This window comes from Heloderma suspectum, chromosome 3 (assembly GCF_057233095.1).
Source record: "Heloderma suspectum isolate Gila_16-S chromosome 3, 16-S_ref, whole genome shotgun sequence".
NCBI lineage: Eukaryota > Metazoa > Chordata > Lepidosauria > Squamata > Helodermatidae > Heloderma > Heloderma suspectum.
This window is the reverse complement of record NC_139460.1, coordinates 311,388,858-311,409,927: the sequence shown is the minus strand read 5'-3', so window position 1 is coordinate 311,409,927 and position 21,070 is coordinate 311,388,858. Positions and strand designations below refer to the sequence as shown.

General features: G+C 46.2%; 1 protein-coding gene across 2 annotated transcripts in view; it reads right to left on the bottom strand.

The window, feature by feature from the left end:
• Positions 1-21,070, bottom strand: part of NAALADL2 (N-acetylated alpha-linked acidic dipeptidase like 2) — a 1,211,675-nt gene that overhangs the window by 902,292 nt on the left and 288,313 nt on the right. For both annotated transcript variants that reach the window (XM_084847509.1, XM_084847508.1), the window contains exon 2: positions 8,875-9,364. In XM_084847509.1, the coding sequence (XP_084703635.1) occupies positions 8,875-9,364 (490 nt within the window). The remainder of the gene's footprint in view (positions 1-8,874; positions 9,365-21,070) is intronic.

Genomic DNA, 21,070 nt, shown 5'->3' with positions numbered 1-21,070 from the left:
TAGCATCACCGATGCAATGAATATGAACTTGAGCACACTCCGGGAGAGAGCGCAGGACAGGAAGGCCTGGCGTGCTATGGTCCATTGGGTCATGAAGAGTCGGACACGACTGAACGACTGAACAACAACAACAACAACCCTCTAATATTGCACTTCTTTAGCTTTCTGAGCTCCAAAATGTGCATATTTGAATATGCGCATTTTTTAAACTTCCTGTTTTATGAAGACATCAAAGATGCAAAAATGGCTGTGCTCACTGAACAGGTTCGCGGTGAGTACTGGGGAGTGCGAGCAGGCATGAGTGGGGGGCGAACAAGGACAGCGACTCGGCGGGCACAATTTGGGGGTCACAGGCTGGGGTTGCTCGACGAATTCCTGAACCCTGAACTGCGCTCACGACATCCCTATCTCCACATACTCGCTGTCAACAGCATGGAGGGCTCTCATTACTAGACCTTAGGTGAGATTTCCACCATCTACTCTCAGCACAAACTTTCTTCCACTTGCCTCACACTGGCTGCACCAATTGTCGATCTTCAATCCTTCCCCTCAGGCTGGCATCAAAGGTAGGCATGGTCAGGCACTCCCCAAGGGCCCACGCTCCAGAGGGGTGACTGACGAATGTTCTCTGCAGTTGCTCCTCCTCTTCACCATTGTAACTTGTTTATTCACCTGCCTCTCGCTCTGGCCCAGACAATGGTGAGAAGGAGGAACAGTAGATGCCACTTCTTACTTGTTCTCTGTCTCGGTGCCTGTCAAGCAAGCAAGTGGTAGCAGTGGTGAGAAAGATGATGTAGAGCAAGAGCAGCTGGTGACAGTGGTGGTGAGAAGGGAGACCCAATGAGGGAGGGGGTCATGAAGGTTTCTTGCCAAGGGTTCTCCAGAATCTGGAGCTGGCTGCTTCCCCTCATCAGTGAGTATATTTGGGTGGATACAGACACTGTTTCACCACAGAGCTGCACTTGATGAATGGGAAATTTCTCCTCCACAGTTGGCAAAGCAATGAAGAAAACCACCTTACCAAGTAGTTCCATGCACAGCATAGTGAGTTAACGCCAAATAAATGGTCGTCTCCATGAACAGGAGAGAGTTTCTAACTGTATTATTGGTGGGAAAGTAACTGATGACTGCACAATCAGAGCTACATTAGTGAAGAGTCCATCATTGGGGGATTTCAAGAGAAATGTTCCACAGATATCTGGAATGGAACAAATATTATGCCTGAGGACAGTAGTTGAGCACTGTGACAGCCTTACTTTCACAAATAACCAATTAGGTTTGTGGGCTGCCCCATTTCAAACTGCAGGTGTGGTTTCATGTTCCTGGCTGCTCCTTCCCTAGACAGAAGCTAGCATGTCAAAGACAAAGCTAAACTAGAATTCATCTCCCTTGCATCTAATTTCTTAAGTGCAGGGGTTTTGTTTTATTTTATTACATGGAAGAGCATTCAGTCATGAGAGCCCTTACCCAGTGTCAGGAGTGCCCTTGCTGCCTTCTGAAATCCTCAAGTAGCCAGAATCAACACGCAGACAATAGGGCTCTTTTCCAAGGCTTTATTTCCATTCAACCTAATGACATTTACAGATGCTAATTGCCTGAGCCTAAGAGGGAAACTTAAGAGAGCTGCATCTCAGGGGATTCTAGCCTTAGGGAATCAGTTGATCTCCATTTGGAGGGAAAGGGCGGGAAGCCTCTGAACTTAATGGCTAGGAGGAGAGAGTCCATTCCTTTCCCATGGGGCATCAGGGCGCAGCTGTTGTCATCACGCAAAGCAGGCTGAGTGCCTCCTCTCGGCGCCCGCCATCTCCCGCTTGTCCCTGTGCCAGCGCTTCGCATCCAGAAGCTCCAGTTCTCCCTCCCTCTCCCTGTCCAGGTCACTGTCACTCTCAGGAATATGATCAAGGAGGGGCTCTCCCTCCGGCTGCCCCTCTGAACAGCACGCAGGTTCCTCTCCCACGGTTTCTATCTCTTCCTCAGAATCAGAACTGCTTTGGGGCTCTATGGGCTCTGATCCAACCCTGACACCCAGTCTGAGAGGAGGTACAGTTCAGAAACAGGTTGATCTTCTTAACTGCTCTCTATGAGAAATAAGCCAAAATGTTCAACTAGGTCCTTACAAGTTATGTTAGTGTGTCTACATTTCAGGCATGAACTGCTTCAGCAGTTATCATCTCTCCCCTGTGGACTGTAGTTCTGTAACAGAGAAGGAGGGGTCTGGGATTCTTTAACAGACAGCTTCCAGCACCTTCAACAACCTACCAACCTTAGGATTCCACGAGGGATGCTATGACAATTGCCCTGCCATAAAGCAGACATCACACCTTCTAATACTGCATTAAGCTCATAGGGTGGCCATGTGTCCTCTTTTATAGAGGACTGTCCTCTATTTGAAGGGCTGTCCAGTCCAATTCCAATTCAAAGATAAAGAACCATAAAAGCCATTGCCAGTTAGCACCTGGGCATCAGACTGAACAGGCAGGCACACAAGTGACCTAGTCACAGTATTCTGTATTCTAGTGAGATACATTATTATTCTATTTAAATTATAATAGTTATTTCTACATTTGCATCAGTACATATACATTAATACAGGCAAATGCTGTGCAGATCCATGTCCTCTTTCATCCTCTTCTTTTTGGTGGTGCGTTTTTTCAATAGGACTGTGGTGAAAATGGGACCACTGAGAAACAAGATGGAAGTAGGGATGTTGGAGAAATCCAGAACAGAATCAAATGAGTTTGGGTTTCTATGAATCCAATCATGGATTCCCCAGCAGACTGGCATTTCTTGAGTTGTACAGGTTCTGTGGACTTGAGGACTGTTTTTGTTTTTTAACTTTCTGGAATTTCATGCAAATTTAGTTGTAGAAAAATACGCAAAATAAGAAAAACTGAATGAATATGTATATTTCCCCAACAGGCTAAAGCATGAAAATGTGCAGGGGGGGGTAGACATTGGGGGGGTGGACACTGGGAGGGGGGATTTGCACATTTTAGAGGGAATTTGTGCATTTTTGCAAGTGCGAATTTGGGAAATTAGGAAAAAAAAGATTCTACCACTGAGCTGGTGATGGAACAAAAGATACCTGACAATCTGTGAAATGCAGACAGAAAGGATTTTACAAAATCCTAAGTATCAGCATGCTCAGAGGAACCCTGAAGTCTGCAGAAGTACATAAACTCTTTGTGGGTGTGGGGGGAAGTTTAAGGAAACATGTTACCCACCCAAACCCCAATCAGAACTGAATATGGTCAGTGGCCACAGAATGCTGAGTGTCTGTTCAAAGGAAAAGTGGGAGGGGAATGGCAGTGGAATGGAATATCCTGGAACCCTGAACAGGAGCATGCCATGCTGCCTGCAACATCTTGTTGCAAGTCCTACTAGTAAGCTTCTAATATAGATATATCCTACGATTTGCCCCATAGTTAGGAGTAGGGATGGCGGAGAATTTCTCCCCGAAACTTCGGGGGGCCGAGCGCCAACGTGTTCGGCCCCCCGAACAAGTTTCGGGGAGAAATCCTCCGCCCCTCCCACCCCCGCCCCCCCCCCGGGACGGGACTTACCTTCCCTGAATGTCCCTCCCGGCGGCGGGTCCGGCTGGCGGTTCGTCCGGTGTTCGAGCGGGGCGGGAGCGGCAGCCGGTCTTTCGACCGGCTGCCGCCCCCGCCATTGCAATGAAAGAAAAAAAAAAAACACGTCCCCTGATAGGCTACGTGACGATTCACGTAGCCTATCACGGCAAGATCTGCAAAGTCAGCCGTGATAGGCTACGTGAATCGTCACGTAGCCTATCACGGGTAACTTTAAAAAAAAAAAAAAGCGCGTACGCGAATGGCGGCCCCCATAGGGAGCCGCCATTCCCCTTCCTTATTTGGTTGACTACGTAGACTACGGCGAAAATAAGGGCAACACAAATAGCGTTGCCCTTATTTTCGCCGTAGTCTATGTAAACATTTACATAGACTACAGCAACTAAATAAGGAACGCGAATGGCGGCTCCCTATGGGGGCCGCCATTCGCGTACGCGCTTTTTTTTTTTTTTAAAGTTACCCGTGATAGGCTACGTGACGATTCACGTAGCCTATCATGGCTGACTTTGCAGATCTAGCCGTGATAGGCTACGTGAATCGTCACGTAGCCTATCAGGGGACGTTGTTTTTTTTTTTTTTTTACTTTCGTGTTCACGGCCGGGAGAGGCGGGAAGCCTCCTCCCTGGCCTGAATTTTGGCCGGGCGAGGCGGGAAGCCTCCCCCCCCGGCCTGAATTTCGGCCGGGCGAGGCGGGAAGCCTCCCCCCCCGGCCTGAACTTCGCGGGGGGAGCAGCGAAGCGCTCCCCCCCACCGCGAACAAGCTGCGAGAAAAGGTAAGTGACTTTCGTCCACCCCTAGTTAGGAGGTAGGAGTGATGTGAGGTTTAAACAAGTTAGTACTAAGTAAGAGGGATGTATGAGAGATTTGTTTTAGTTAATTTTTTAATCAGGATTTACCCAGTTCGCACGTTCTGGGCAAAACATGGACTTGGATGCAATTTGTGGTCAAAGTCCATACATTTCTGAGCTTGCAGTTAGGGATGGTGTGGGGATCCAGCTGGGTCTGGGAGTCTGATGGACTCCCCCCCACTCACGTGCTCCTGGACCTGCTCACAAGCCCCTGCCCCTGCTAAGCCACCCACACCTACCCTGAGCCATCCAGAAGTGCCTGTCATTTCTGCAGTCACCATTTTGCAAAAAAGCTGGTGACTCGGGAACCTCTGCAAATTTAATATTGTGCACATGGCAGATGTAAAGGCTACACAACGTAACAGGCATCAATGGTCCATTTACACCTCTAATGCTGTGGAAATGGCTCTTTTATGGTCACCATGTGTGCAATATTAAATTTATGGAAGTTCCCAAGTTGCCAGGTTTTTTTGCAAAATGGTGACTGCAGGAATGATGGGCTCTCACAGATGGATCACGGTAGGTGTGGGTGGCTTGGAGAATGCAGGGGGCTACAAGCGGGTCCGGGTGTGCACAAGGGGGGCAGCAGCTCAGCCGGTGCCTGGAGGACCAGGATGGGGGGCAGGTCCAGCCATCCCTATTTGCAATGTGATCTACAGTCCAAACATATGTATTCATCAGCATTGTGTACATCACAAAAAAGTGCATAAAATGTGTGCTTTTGTAAGATGTGCACAAATACACTTTAATCAATGGGAGAAGAATGCGTACATTTCAAAAATGTGCATAATTTATGTGTATATCTGGGAAAAAATATGCATGGATTTTCATGCAAAACAACAACAAGAACCAAAGCTCACAATCTGATACGGACTCGAGTCGGAACAAGTATTGAGATGGAATACAGAGAATTTCAGTGAACTCAAGTTTTGCTGATTTGCAGGTCCCTACTAAGTAAGTAGAACATCTGTCCCTCCTTCTGTCTCAAAAAAAAAATGCATTGTGGCATCTGTAATAGCGGACAGAAAAATCCAGTGCTTAGGGGGCAGAACCTCTTCATTTATATTGGGTTTTTCATTCCTTTTAGGCATTTGTGATGGTTTTTAGTCCAACTGTCTCAAAGCCTCACTAGCTCTATTATTTCTATCTCTCCCCCCCCCCTTTCTCGGTGCTCCTTTCTCATAATTTCACCTTTGGCGGCCTTAAGTATACAAAATCAATCATTTGTACCTATAATTAGCAATTTTAACACACAACAATAATTACAAGAACAGCACTAAACATTTCTGCAGCAACTGTGTTTCAGGAGAAACATGGTTTGATAGGAATGAGTGCCAACATGATGCCTTCACTGATTTTGTGGGGAGGAGAGGGCAAAGAGTTTTTGAGAGGGGCCAAGATTTACAGCAAGGTTCAAAGATGTACTTTCAGAATACACACGCACACACTAGAAAAAGCTGCGTCTCTGAATATCATTTATTGTATTAACTTTTTTTTACTACTGATAAGAACTATAGCAATGTTGTCAGTGCAGGTCAAACAATCACCTTGAAAAAGAAAGGCAATGGATTTGTGCCTTTGGCATATGCAGTTGGTACATAGGTCCAATCATTTTTATTCTAAACATAGCTCTTCAGTGTGTAGTCTGATCAGAAATTGGAGGCAGAATAGCAACAGCACACCCTCCATGCTAGTCTAGCATAGTGATTTGGAGCTAAAAACCCAAGTTCGAGAGAAATCCTTAGGCAGGGAATTGATACAAGCCCTATTCAGCTGTCATGTCTGAATAGGATAGACTAGCATGAGTAAAAGGACACTTGTCAGCCACGCCTCCTCAGTCCACAATGGGGCGTGAATCAGTGTTACAGCACATGCATTGCATGCAGAAGGATCCAGGTGGGACCCCTGGCATCTCCAGGTAAGGCAGGAAAAACCCCTGCCTGAAAACCTGGAGGGCCACTGCCACAGACTGTTGACAATACTGAGCTAGATGGACCTATGGTCTGACTCAGTATAAGGCAGCTTCTTACATTCCTAACCTATCTGTGTTGAATGGGAGGGTTTGCAGGGGGCCGCTAGTTGCACTTGCTTGCATGTGAGTAGAAGCCTCCATGTGACCAGGAATCCTGGTTTATCAGGGTTCCCGGTCATCCAAAAAGTTCTACCCACATTCACATGAAGGCAAATAGAAGCATGTTAGAGACCTCCCTGTTCAACACCAGGAGGGCAGGAGCTGAGGGGCTGGGGCTGGAGCACGTGCAGACCTGGGGGCAGGGCTGGCATACTTGGCCCCATCCCTCATATTCACTTACCCTGTTGAGACACAATGCCTGGGCAAGGCTTACGAGTGTTTGCCCAAATAAACAGAGAATGCCTTTTTGGGGCTTATGGATAGGAATAATGTTGTGGGGAATGAGTTAAGAGACACATTTAATTTGAATGAGAAAGTTTTAGAAAAATGGCTATTTCCCTTGAAAGATTTTGTGGAGAAACGTTTCCATTAGGAACGGATGGACTCATCTTGGTCTGGGGCCATCGCTCACTGAGCCGCCACCTCCTGCACCGCTTGCCATGCCATGCGAGCCCCTTGATGGCTTGGCAAGTCACTGAGAAGCACTGTGGACGCAACAATGGCGGCTTGGCCATTTTCAGGGAGAGAATGTTGTGTAGATTGCGACCATAAAGGGCAATCTACGCAACAGTACAGATGTGAATGGCCCATTCACACCTTTAATGTCTCATAGATCGCCCTTTACAGCTGCAATCTACCAACATTTCCTCCCTGGAAATGCCTGAGCTGCCATTGTTGTGCAAAATAGCGGTTCAGGGAAGGAGCAAGATAGCTGCCAGATGCTCGCGAACCATGCAGCAATTGCAGACGGGTCTGGTGAGTGCTATACAGTCCATGAATGGGGGCCCAGGGGGCCAAGTGTGTGTGGGGAGTCCATCAGACTGCATCCATATCAGGCGCCCACAATATCCCTGGTTTCCATGTTCCCATGTAACAGAGGCTGATTCTCATCTTCTTTTTCTTTTTTTGAGAACCAGAAACACTGCATTTCCGCTATCCTCCTGGAGATGAAATCTCCCACACATTGGACTTGCATTATATCAAAAAGAAATAAAATTGAAATATTAAAATGCATCATATAGCCCAGCATGATATCACTGCACAGGCTTGGAACATACAAAATTAAATTTCAGGCCCAAGACAGTTTATACATTCAGCAGGATCAAGTGGAAATAAGGTTTTTCCTGGAGTTCAGGTTAGCAGGAGTGTGGGTTTTATTTTTACCATAGGGGAATATTCAAATGTGTATTCGCACACACGCGCACACACACACCTCACCACTAGCGATGTATGAATCCATCAATTCTGGTTGCTCTTAGTTACTCATTTCCCCAGTCTTAAGTTTGGTTCATCTTGAACTCAAAGAATTTCTCCAGTCTTAACTTTAGTTTACCCTGAACTTTGAGTATTTTTTAAAAGTTTGTATGAAAATGCATCAGCATTTTTGTGCACGTTTCTCCTACTAAGTGAATATTGTATGCATTCTTGTCTAGTATACACATTTCTTGCAAGTAAGTTTCCTAACATAATGCTTTTTAAATGTTATTTCTCCTAATACATGCATTTGTGTCCATATGTTTTGACTGAAGAACTTGAATGCAAGTATGAATTTTGAAGGATAACCGAGTTTTGGTTCACATAGTTGTTTGAAAGTGCAAAATTTGGTAAATCCACATGAAAATGTGAACTTCATGAATTTATCCCCCATCCCTAATCCCCCCCCCCAAAAAAACAAAAGAAAACCCCCCTGCCACCTTGACTCATTCAGTTTCAGATAAGCTTTACCACTTGATCTGGCGGAATGCACAACAGGCCCAAAGTCATGGACACAAGGAAACTCTATAAAACATACACTGCCATCAAGAACCAGTTAGCAGTTTTTAATAAAATCGTGAGACTACTGGGAATAACAAAGCATGTGTCTGTGCGTATCTCCTTTTTACGTTAATTCCATTCTGTGTCCATCCATATCTATCCACGCACACACTATTTCCTATCATCTCAGAAATAATTGGACACATATTCTTTATACAAAGAAGAAAATGCCACAATGAGTGTCACTTAACACTTCTGCTTGGCAGAGATGAACTTTCTGTTCCCATAGTGACCTTTTGTGCCATCCTGTGATGGTGATTCCCACTGCCTTGGCTGCTTGGAAAATGCCAAGATAGACCTCCCAGAAGACCGGAGGAAAGGGTGATGAGGAACAGGGGGCTATGGATCAAAAAGGGAGGCGCTGTGTTCTATCTCTTGCCCATGCCTTATTAATGGCAAGCCTTGGTTTAAATACAGTACAGAACATACATTTGCCAATATCAACCAATTAACTGTGAAAAAAACAAAAACAAAAAACAAGAACACGTACCTGAAAATCTGTGCAAGGTCTTTTCCTTTGAGTTCTTTAAGAATCTCCTGGCTGAGTTGAGGATCACTTGGTTCTGAAGGGGTAGGGGAAAGAGGGCATTGTGCATGTCCATAGTGACCTATCAGAATCCCCAAAATAAATAAACTCATAGCAGTGCAAAATAGCTTAAATATCCGGCAAAAGCTGCAGTGGTTGCTCTTTGGCAGAGGCCTCGTATAATGGGTGATGTAATCTGGATCCTCCTGAAGCCTTTGGAACCTTCCTTTGGGAGATGCTGATGGCTGAATGGGTTCCAGGTCAACATCGGCATTTTGAGTGCTTCCCACTGGTTGATGGACTGCCCCATCCAGCTGGAAATGGTCAAAGCCAGGCTCCTCCAGTTCTTTCTCCATGTCCCATTCTAGCTCCAGGGAAGTGGCTTGGAGGTCATCATGATCTAGGTATTGTGCCCTCTGGTCTCCACTGATTTTGTGGTAAGCCATCCTTTTACCTGTTGGTTAAAAAAAAGAAAGAAGGAAGTCAGAAATTCAGGCAACTGAATTGTCAGCAACTACAAAATCTCCGAACTTTTAACTTACAGAGATATATCTGGAAAACACATTGGGCATTATTCCATTCATTGACTCTGATAGATAACAACCAGCTCTTGCCTGCCTGTGTTTTGGCCAATGAGGTCATGATTGACATGAAGCACTAGGGGTTCGCTGTTTTGCAAAGACTTACACTAACCACCATTAACATCTGTTTGGATGTCTGCAGAAGCCATATGTAGCAATACCTGCAGCTGTGCACAGGTGTTTATGTTTACACATGAACTTCCCTCTTACAGAGAGTGATAGTACAAAAATGACTGAGGGTTGTATCCAATGTTAGTCCTACTTAGAGCAGACCAACTGAAATTGGTAGGACTTAAGTTAGACTACAATTGGATACAGTCCATTTGATACAACCTAAATATTATATATTGCCACACTCCTTAGCAAAGGGTATGTTTCCATAGGAATATGACAATTTTCCCCAGTTCTGATCCTTTGTTCACCCTACCCTGTGTTCCATTCCTCCAGAATTCTGATTTAACTAGGGACAGCATGGACACCTGACCTGGCCTGGGAGTCTGTTGGGTTCCCCCCTGCCTGTGCCCCCTGACTGCACCCACCCAGCTTCTGGATGCTTGCCCCTGCTCGCACCCTCTCAGACATTCCCCGCACTCTCCCGGACCCGTCCGCGAGTGCCCGCCATTTTGCCGAGCTTATTTTTATGGGGAAAAGGAGGTAATTAACAGTGTGCATATTTGAATATACAAAATTTGGGCTGTGAAAGCTTGATATATGCAATATTAGAGGCATAAATGGCCTGTTTACACCTCTAATATTGCATATATCAAGCTTTCCCAGCCTGAATTTGTGTATATTTAAATATGTGCATTTCTAATGACCTCCTTTTTCCATAAAAAATAAGCTTGGCAAAATGGCGGGTGATTCAGGATGGGATCCAAGATGAGTGCAGGTGGCTCAGCGAGCTCATGAGGGCTCAAGCATGGGTTGGGGGGTCAAGTGGAGGCAGCACTTCAGCGGCCCCCCTGATACTAGACAGGGGTGGGTAGGTCCATCTCTAAGTTTAACTACTAGAATTTTCAGAGTTGGGCCAAGGTGTATGACTTAGAGGCAAGTCAACATTCTAGTTTGAAGAGACATGCTGTGGTCAGTTCCTTAAAGGCAGACCAGACATGTGCAGAAAGAGAACTCAGTAGGAGCAGAGGGCCAAGAAAGCAGGGAAATGTTTGCAAAGCCAAGACATGAAAATGACCAGGCAAGGGCAAAATTAGTGATGTGTGCTTCCAACAGTAGGTGGTTTGCTATGCATTCAGCCAGTGTGGGAAGAGGACATTTATATGGTAGCAGGAAAGGGTAGCAGCCAATCTCAGTGGATGAGATGGAACCAGATAAAGAGTGACTTAAGTTACTTGGAATTCTGTGGTTTTCTACATGGACACAGAAGCTCAAGGATCAGGATTCCAGCTGAGCATCCAGAAGGCCTGATATCTGCATATGTGTCTGCATATGGCTGCTTATTGCCTTCCCACCCTGAAAGTGTCTGATTTCAGAAACTAAGCCAGGGTTAGCACTAGTTAGACTTAGATGAGACAGTCTCTCCATGGCTGATAAGCCTTACATGATACTTCTTGGTATCGATATATTTTGGGTATGTTTCTAATAAGTTTCTGGAGGCTTGTACATCCTCTCAAGAAAAGTCTGCTTGCCTTATTCAAGATTGTTAAAAGGGGAGGAATCCAATTTTTCAGAGGAGCAGCCTGATGGTGATTAGAATACTATGCAGACATAAGAAAAATAAATCATAGTTAAATCTTACATGTCCATCAAGCAAGCAAGGGTTTCTGCCCCTGCCCTCCCTCCTTGGAGGTGACAGGCAGGACATGTTAACTAAGGCTGAATACACTGACCTCCCACCATTACCTTTGCAGGACCATTAATCCCCCTCAATGGTGTGTGTGTGTGTGTGTGTGTGTGATCGGTGTCTTTCCAGGGGCAGGTGCGAGTTGCACCAGTTTCTCCTGCAGGGTTTACTTACTTTTCATTGAGGTGGCTGAGTTCTTTTTCTACCCCCCCCCCTTTCCCTTGTACTTAAAAACAAAAGCCTTGCCACTCTTTCAAGTGGAAGAATGACTGGCTGCAGCCATCTGCCAGCATTTTGGGGAACAGAAAATCCTTGAGTCTGATGCCAGATTATCAGTTAGTGTCATTCTCAGGAACATTCTTCAGAAAGAAAGAAAATGGCTTCCTCCCATTCCCCCCTCAAGAATGCCCCCTGGGAACACTCCATCAGAATATACAGGGCCGGCCCTAACATTAGGTACAATGAAACAGCCACATAAGGCAGCAGATGCTGGGAGGCAGCAGCAGTGTGGTGGAGCCATGGAGGAGAGACCTGTGTTCTGTCTGGCCTGCTCTGCATCCCTTTCAGGAGGATGCTGTCCCATCATTAATACTGAGGACAGATTCATCTGCTAGTCCAGTCAAAGTTTGTGCATGGAATAGGGAAGGGTGCCATCTTGTTTATGACCTCAGGCAGCAAAATGTCTTGGGCCAGCCATGATAATATAATTCCTGGGGACATTCTGAGCTCAGGAATGTTGCCAGATATCAATGCAACCTAAAAGAGCTCAACTTTGGCTAGATCATGTCCTCAGTCTGAACCAAGCTATGGAAACCTATGATTTCCTAAATCGTTATTCAAGATCTTGTGTAGAATTGTCTTCTAACTTGTTTATCTAAATTGTGCTTCTAAATAAAAGAATAAAGTTGCAGAGAGAATGAAACACACACACACACACACACACCATTTTACCAGTCTGTCTACCAAAGCAAAGAAATGCTGGGTTGTGTTAAAAATTTCAGGGTGACATTCCACTCTCCCTAATGCTGCAATAAAAGGCTTCCATCTGGATATAATGTTTTATACTTTACCTGTATATAAATGCACAGTTCTCGAATGACTGATTAATTTACTTGGAATTTATCCTACCGATTTAATTTGATCTGCTCAGTTTATATATATTCCCCCACCACCACCTTTCATCTCTCTCCCATTTTAAATGAATCAGAATCACTGCCCAGTTGGTATTCTTAGCAAAATGGTTTCCTTAATGGCAAAGTATAATGGTGGCAGTTCCAGGCATATTTCTGTCTCAACATGTGCGCCCTCAAAGTAGAACTCTGACCTCTAATCTAAACATTCAAAGTCAATTCTCTACAAATCATTTCTAAACTGACTGCAGGGACGAGACTTGGTTTTCATTCATACTTCAACAATAGACATTCCATCACATAAGCGGTGGCAATTTAACGCTTTTCAAACAGCAGACAGACCCATCAATTAGAATGAAATGCAGATACAGATATTAACTCCTCAATGTGACGGGTATCTGACTGACACCCACATTACAGCCTCCTCCCCTTCCTTGTTACACATTAATAAATTTTCTTTATCTAAGATCCATCTTCCAGATAGTGTTTTCTGGGTCACATATTGGATGAACCTACTTATATGCAGCAGCACAGAGAGGGAGGTGAGCAATCATATTTGAAAAGTGGGGGAAGGAGATTACAAAACACACCGAAATACAGATACAGCCCATTGCGTGTTAACAAAAAAATGTGCCTCACTCTACACTGCACCTCATTTGCAAATCCCATTTCTTTACAAAGGATTAGTCATTTGGAGGTCTTCACCCACTGATGCTGCCCTCAATAGGCACAACTGATAGACTTGCCACCAGCAAGAGAATAACTGCTTCAAGTAAAACATATTTTGTAACCCAATTTGCACATTTCATTTGCTCTCCTGTCCAGTTGTCGCTGCTCATAAAATGGTCCCATAAATCTTTTGACTATTTGGGGTCAACTACAGTTGGGGAGAGGGGACCCTGAAAAAAATCACTAATATTATCAAACTCTGAGACATTTTGGAATTTTTTGGACTTTATTTTACTTCCTTCCACATTCCTACAGATGTCTTACCAGGGCAGGATCCTTCAATTTTACCTCAATATACCATTAAAGCAAACTTCCATGGCAACTGCAACAGTTCTACACATCTTGGTTACTTCAAGTTTGGACTGCTGCAATGAGCTCTGCATTGGGCTTGCCCTTGTAGAGTGTCCAGAAAGTACAGAGGGTACAAAATGAAGTAGCGAGGCTGCTGACAAAAGGCCAGTCATATGACCATACTACATTTGTTTTTATTTGTTTATTTTGCTACCCTGTCTCCTAGTGTGTCTCCAGACCCAAACCAAGATGCTTATTCTTCCCTTTAAACCAGGGATGAGGAACTGTGATGTGGCTGCAAAAAAGGCAAATGCTATTTTGGGCTGCATTAATAGAAGCATACCTTCCAAATCCCGGGAAGTACTAGCTCCCCTCTACTCAGCACTGGTTAGGCCTCATCTGGAGTACTGTGTCCAGTTCTGGGCACCGCACTTTAAGAATGATGCAGACAAACTGGAGAGGGTTCAGAGGAGGGCAACAAAGATGATCAGGGGAATGGAAACAAGGCCCTAAGAAGAGAGACTGAAACCACTGGGCATGTTTAGCCTTGAGAAGAGAAGACCGAGGGGAGATATGATAGTGCTGTTCAAGTCCTTGAAAGGTTGTCACAGACAGGAAGGCCAGGATCTCTTCTCGATCATCCCAGAGTGCAGGACACAGAATCATGGGCTCAAGTTACAGGAAGCCAGATTCCAGCTGAACATCAGGAAAAGCTTCCTGACTGTCAGAGCAATACAACAATGGAACCAATTATCTAGGGAGGTGGTGGGCTCTCCCACACTTAGGGATGGTGGAGAATTCTGCTATGGACCCCAATGAGGCCAGATTCCAAAGATAGGCTAGCCTATCACGTGGAAAAAACAGGGCCGCAAGTGGTGTAGTGGACACCATTTGCATCCGGAGTTAGCCCAGTGATATGGCACGGCAATGGTGGCCAGCTGTATTGCCAGCAATGTAGACTCAGCGGCCGGCTCCACAGGATTGCTGCAGAGTGGAGCCAGCCCGGACAGATTCCGGGGGGAGGGATAGATCGCCTCCCCCCATGGGTGGATTCTCACACAGACCAGCAAGTAGGGAATCCGCCCATCCCTACCCACACTGGAGGCATTCAAGATGAGGCTGGACAGCCATCTGTCAGGGACACTCTGACTTTGATTCCTGCATTGAGCAGGGGGTTGGACTCGATTGTCTTATAGGCCTACTATTAGTACACCCTACTATTAGTACAACCTACTATTCTATGATTCTATGAACTGCTAGCCACCAGGCCAGCACTGGCGGACACAGCCCTTCAACCTAGCCCCAAATCTCTCCTTGGTCTGCCTTGCTCCCTCCTCCTCATCCCCGCTTCTCCTGCTTTGCATCTGCTGTTTTGCTACTCCCTTTCTGCCACTCATGCTGTGCCTGGGTTTCTGCCATGCCATTCTATTCTTTCTTTCTCAGCCACAGTTTCCCTTTCAGCAGTTCATACTGTTCTGCCCATCTCCTCCTTTGCCTCCCCAGGGTTTCCTCCTTTGCTCTGCCTTCTGTCGCTGAGAAGGTTGTGGTGACACCTTGTGCGTGGCCTGGCTGCAGAGTTTGCAAGTGAGGGACAGAAGCTGGATGGAGAGGTACAGAAGGTGCTTGGGGGGGGGCATGTCCTCAAACAGTGGGTTTCTTTGCAGTGTGTGTGTGTGTGTGGTGGGTGGCAACTGAAGAGCTTCCCATAGTCAGACGTGTGTGAATTCTTGGATAGATGGATGCGAATGAGAAAGGATGGGTTGGCTCTGACTCTGTGTGTGTGAGAAAGAGTGCAGGGTAGAGATATGGTGGCCGTGTGTCCTACTTTACAGTGGATAGCCCTCTAGTTGGATGGCTGTCAGATGACAGTCCTCTGTTTCAAGGTTCCCTCTACTTGAAGGGCTGTCTGGCCCAAGTCTGGTTTAAAGATAAAGAATTGTAAGAAGCCAGGAGAGTGGGAGCCTTGAAGTTGGCCATCAACAGCTAGCGCCTAAACAGCAGACTGAGCAGGCAGGCACACAGGTCACCTGGTCACTGTCTTTCCCATTATGGTGAGATATACTCTATTTCTATTTAAGCTATAGTCATGCTTTCTAAATATGTGTCTATACATATCAGTTAGCATATCCAAATTTTATGCAAATTGATGTCCTCGTTTGTCCTTTGGGGGGCTGCATGTGCTCTTTTGGAGAGATGGGTCAGTGGCCACCTTAGGTGAGGAAGACCTTAAGAAAGGAAGAGTGTGGGGTGTCCTTGACTCTGGCCGTGACTGGCTCCAGTCCTGCCCACCCACCACCAGCAGGCCCTGAAGGGAATAGACACCTCAGCAGAAAAACCCATAAATGGCTTGGGATATCTGAAGGATCATCTCCTGCTGCAGGAACCTATACCACACTTGGATATCATTGAGAGAGGTGCATTTGTATATCTCTCTGCATTGTGAATGACAGAATGAATGCAGGGATGTGTGCATGATCAGGCCTTGTTCATCGGCTGCACCCAGGTTATGGCATTTCTTAGCCAGGAAAGTTTGGCACTGCTCCTCCCCTCTCTCTTCTGGTGGAAGACAATGACCATTTTGTTTGAACGTGACTTTTATTCTGTTGTTTGAGACTTTTATGTCCCTTGCTGTTTCTAGTATTGCAGTTGTTGCTTTGGTTTGTTGCTACAACGATTATTTTGTTTCTGTTCTTTTGTGAATTCATACACACACACACACACAAGTTCTGCTGCTTTACACCAACTTCTCTCTCTCTCCCTCCCTCTCCCTCTCCCCCACCCCTCTCTTTCATATGAGTCTAAGCCTCTCTGGAGATCATGCGGTAGAAAGTGTGGAATGCAAATGATATAGGGCATAATACTATCGATTGCACCCTTGCTGCTCAGAAGCCTCTGAATTTGGAGGCTTCCAAGATTCCTATGCCCTGCCAGACTGAAGCTGGCAGGGAGGGTGGAGCAGTGGAGGCAATCTTAGCCTCCCCGTCCACTGTCTTTGGTGAATTTTAGCCTGTTTAATGAGGGTGCTTCAGAGGAGCAGGGAAGGAGGCTGGAGGAGGTTCAGGATATCTTGTATCCTGGTTTCCCCAGTCTTCTCCCTCCCTGCCCACTGGAACACTTCCTTTCCTTCTCCTCCAAGGTCGCTTTTCCAACCTCAGAGGGCAGCCAGTGCAGTTCTTTCCATGCCAGCTGAGAGGAGGTGGTGAAGGGACACTGGATCTCCAAGTCCGTCTTTCTGGATCAGAGCGCTGTGTTTGACCTCAGAAGGGTTTTCCAAGTGATCCCATGGCCCCTGGGATGCTCCCCCGGGAACCATAGGATTGCTCTCTTCATTACTAAATTCACGGCCTGAGGATAAAGGAATAGAAGTAATGGGAATAAGTCTGAGTCTGCCACATAACAGAAAGAAACTTCTGGATTCCTAGAATATACTGTATGTGTGTGTGTGTGTGTGTGTATGTGTGTGTGTGTGTGTATATATATATGTGTGTGTATATCTATCTATCTATCTATCTATCTATCTATCTATCTATCTATCTATCTATCTCCACCTGGGGAAGGGCTAGTTAACAGGGGCCAGTATATATTGTGGTGCTTCATAAAGACTTCATAGAATCATAGAATAGTAGAGTTGGGCCTATAAGACCATCAAGTTCAACCCTCTATCCCTTCAAATGAGATTAGGTTTTACCCCCTCCTATCCCCCGCTCTGGATGTTTGTTTTTTAAAATTCAGGTGTTATCCTCGCAGAATTGGAGTTTCTCCGCAATGTGTTTTTTTTCTAATTGAGGCATGATCTTCAAAGCTTCGAAGTTGTGAAGCTTCACAACGTCGAAGTTTGGAAGATCATGCCTCAATTAGAAAAAAAAACAATTTATGTGTTCGGTAGCCCGAAGAAGACATGGGTCCGTCGAGAGCTGTGATTGGACAGGAGGGAAATACAAACACTGTCGTATATGGACAGGCGGGGGAGGGGACTACGACTGGATATGGTAGCAAAGGCAGAAAATCAGAGCACATTAAGGGGAAATACCGGGATATTAGGGTATTGAAAGAGGGAGCATGGAAGTGGGAAATTCTGGTTCCAATTCGAGGTGGCTACTGCGTAGTGTGAAAGGCAGGCGGTAGGGATGTCAGAGAATTTTGCCACGAATCTCGGGGAGGCCGAATGCCAGCGCATTCAGCCCCCCGAAATTGGTGGCGAAATGGTCTGCCACCCCCCTGCCACCCCCCGGGACAGGACTTACCTTAGGTGAATACTCCTGGTGGCGGCAGCTCCTGGCGGCGGTTCAGCGGCGGCAGTGGCCGGTCTTCCAACCGGCTGCCGCCGCTGCCATTTCCAGTAAAAACAAACAAACACAAAACAGCGTGATAGGCTACGTAAAGATTTACGTAGCCTATCACAGCTCGATTTTTAAAAAATACCGTGATAGCCTACGTAAATGTTTATGTAGCCTATCACGGCTGAGCCTATGCTATTTGCGTTCCCCTTATTTTCGCCGTAGTCTACGTAAATGTTTACGTAGACTAGACGTGCCAAAATAAGGAACGCAAATGGCGTTTTTTTTTTTTTTTACTCAGCCGTGATAGGCTACGTAAACATGTACGTAGCCTATCATGGCTGACTGCAGGGATGCAAACGGCGGCGGCTATGGCCACCGCCATTTGCAGCCCGGCCAGCCAGAATTCAGGGGTGGAGGGACGGAGCGCCTCCTCCCTGGCCAGAATTTCGGGGGGGAGGGACAGAGCACCTCCCCCCCGGCCAGAATTTCAGGGGGAGGGACGGAGTGCCTCCCACCCACCGCAAATCAAATTTCGTTAAATGTAAGTGACTTTTGTACATCCCTAGCAGGCGGTGAAACCTCATTGGAAGCGAAAAAAGGCAGTAAGTGTAGATCCAGCCTGAATGTTTTGTGACTGCCCATGTCCACTATGGCCACCATTTCATGAATGGGCAAATCCCCTCCCCATCCATGACAATCATTTTCCGAGAGCACCCAGCATGTTTTCAGCATTCCAAATGTGCCCACAGCCCCACAAAGTTTTGGTACCCCAATGACTTCATTTTGGTAGGTGTCCCCACTTTCCCATGCTGTGTCCCCACTTGTTGTGAAGGATTTAAAACTTAAAAGCTCATACTGTGAGACCATTCATCCTTGTAATGACTATTTGTAGATGTTATAGCTAAAGAGGTGATAACTCACCATGGAGGGAGGCTGTTTGGGGCAAAATCCGAAGCAAAACATGGACTCTTGTTTCACTCTAAAGATGTCCAGTACCAATTGGGTCGATTCTACCCCCAACCTTCAAAAGTGATTTTGCATATGCATCCATGCTACAGTGAAAGTGAGCCAAACATGGAAGGTTCTAAAATGCATATTTTATGGCACTAGAAGTAAAAAGTCAGCATTCCCTCACAGCTGCGTCCATAGTACTCTGCATATAAAACAGAACACAACAGCAGCATGTCAGATCAAATGGTTTTGAGTGCTGACTCTTAGCAAAACCAGAAACAAAAAAGTCAAAATATACTGGCAGCATCCAAGCACTCATCATTTATGATAGTTTTAAAACCATATTTTGGTCAGTAGGATGCCTGCTAATCAAGGATGTTTAAGTATCTGTACATGTAAGAATATCAGAAAAATGGTATAACATTCCATTAAATGGTAGCTACCATGAATAAGCAATAACCATTTTTCTATGCTGCATATCACAGCTATTTCACAGAAAGGAAAGCTAAAAGGAGTCGTTCCCCACCGCTTAATAGGAAAGGCTTTCCTAAATAAGATCATTTCATAAATTCCTTTGTTAACAAAACCTTTTCAGAAGTATTTCTGTTGCATAGAAGGAGGAGACATTGCTAGGACTTCTCTGAGAAATTTCAGTAGTTTTATTACTTTTTCTTTTAAAAAAAAAATCTAGTTGCCTTGAAAAAACTCCAGTTGATTCTGGAAAGTTTTGCTTTAGATGAAACTACGGATGTCTGGCATGTGGATATCTGGCTCCCTTGCAGCTCGATGGATTTTCCCTGAGACTCCAGCTCAACGTGCATAATTTGTGAGCTCCCAGCCGTGGTGGGTCACTGTGTGCAAGTCTTTCCTTCTCCCTCCTGGGGCCTGGGAGTAGGGATGGCAGAGAATTCCGCCATGGACCCCAATGAGGCCGGATTCTAAAGAATCTGGCACCCCGGAGTCTGTGGCGGAATGGAGCACTTACCTCCGCCTCCCTGCGGAATCCTCTTTGGCGGAATCCTCCTCCAGCTCTGGATTGCCAGGGATATGGCCATCATGCTGTATCGCTGGCTGAAAGGGACTGACTGTGGATACAAATGGCACCCCCTACACAATTTGCCTTAGGTCTTCGTTTAAGCTAAGGCTGCATTTGCGGCTGCATTTACCTTAAACTAAGACCTGTACGCCTGCAAATGGCATACTGGACGCAATTTGCATCCACAGTCAATACCCCTCAGCCAGCGATATGGCATGGCAGCCATATAGCTGGCATTTTGGAGCCAGCTGGTGGCGCCGCAGAATTACTGCAGAGTGGAGCCGGCTGGCCAGGATTCCGTGGGGAGGAACAGATCGCCTCCCCCCCACAGGCGGATTCCCCCCAGAGCAGCAAGTAGGGAATCTGCCCATCCCTACCTAGGAGGGAGAAGGAAGACTTGCACACAGTGGCCAGCAGCGGGGTCACTGTGCACGAGTCCTCCTTTTCCTTCCCATGCCCCAGGAGGGAAAAGGAGAGACTCATGCACAGAGACTCCACTGTGTGCAAATGTCACAGCACTGGAGTCACTGTGCACAAGTCTTTCCTTCTGCCTCCCAGGGTCCGGAAGGGAGAAGGAAAGACTTGTGCACAGCAACCAGCAATGGCGACAGGGATGGTGGTGCCAGTGGCAACAGGCGGTGGGGACTCCTGCTGGTGCCACCTCCTGTTTCATATCGCCCTGCTTTAGTCCATGGGGGAAATGTGTGCAAATGTGGGCATTTATGTAAATTTGGGATTTTCTTTGCATAACTTTCACCCTTGATGGCTGTCGATTTTGTGCAATTTCCCCATCTGCAAAGAGTGATTGCAAACATGGATGTAAATGAAGGAGAGGCAAGCAGGAAGCTGATGTTCAGAGGATTCTGGCGAGCTTGAACATCGCTCCACTGCCCATTCCTGTATCTCACTGCCAGCTGCCTATGGTAGGGGAACTTCTCTTGGACTCAGGTGAGCTCATCACACCATTGTGGCCTGCTCAGTGCATTCTTAAAGTTGGCAGGTGAGGATAAGCACAACCTAGTCAGCAGACTGGTCTGGTGCTTGGAGCAAAGGTGGAGTCACCCATGCCAGGTAGACTGTGCAGGAGGTATGTTCCCAGCTCTCATCTGAAGTTCATGGACACGCACTGAAGTTTGTTAACCTGTTGCTCATAGGTTTTTGCTTGTTTCAGATCTTTGTACATTAACCAAGCTGTTGCCTATTTATAGAGGGGTGGGCAGAAGGTGGGACTTCAGATGTTTTGGACTTCAAGAATCAGACACTCCTGCCAGCACAGCCACTGGTCAGGAATGCTGGGAGCTGAAGTACCAAACAGAGATTCATAAAAGCAAAACACATACATGATACAAATGGGGACTGTTGCT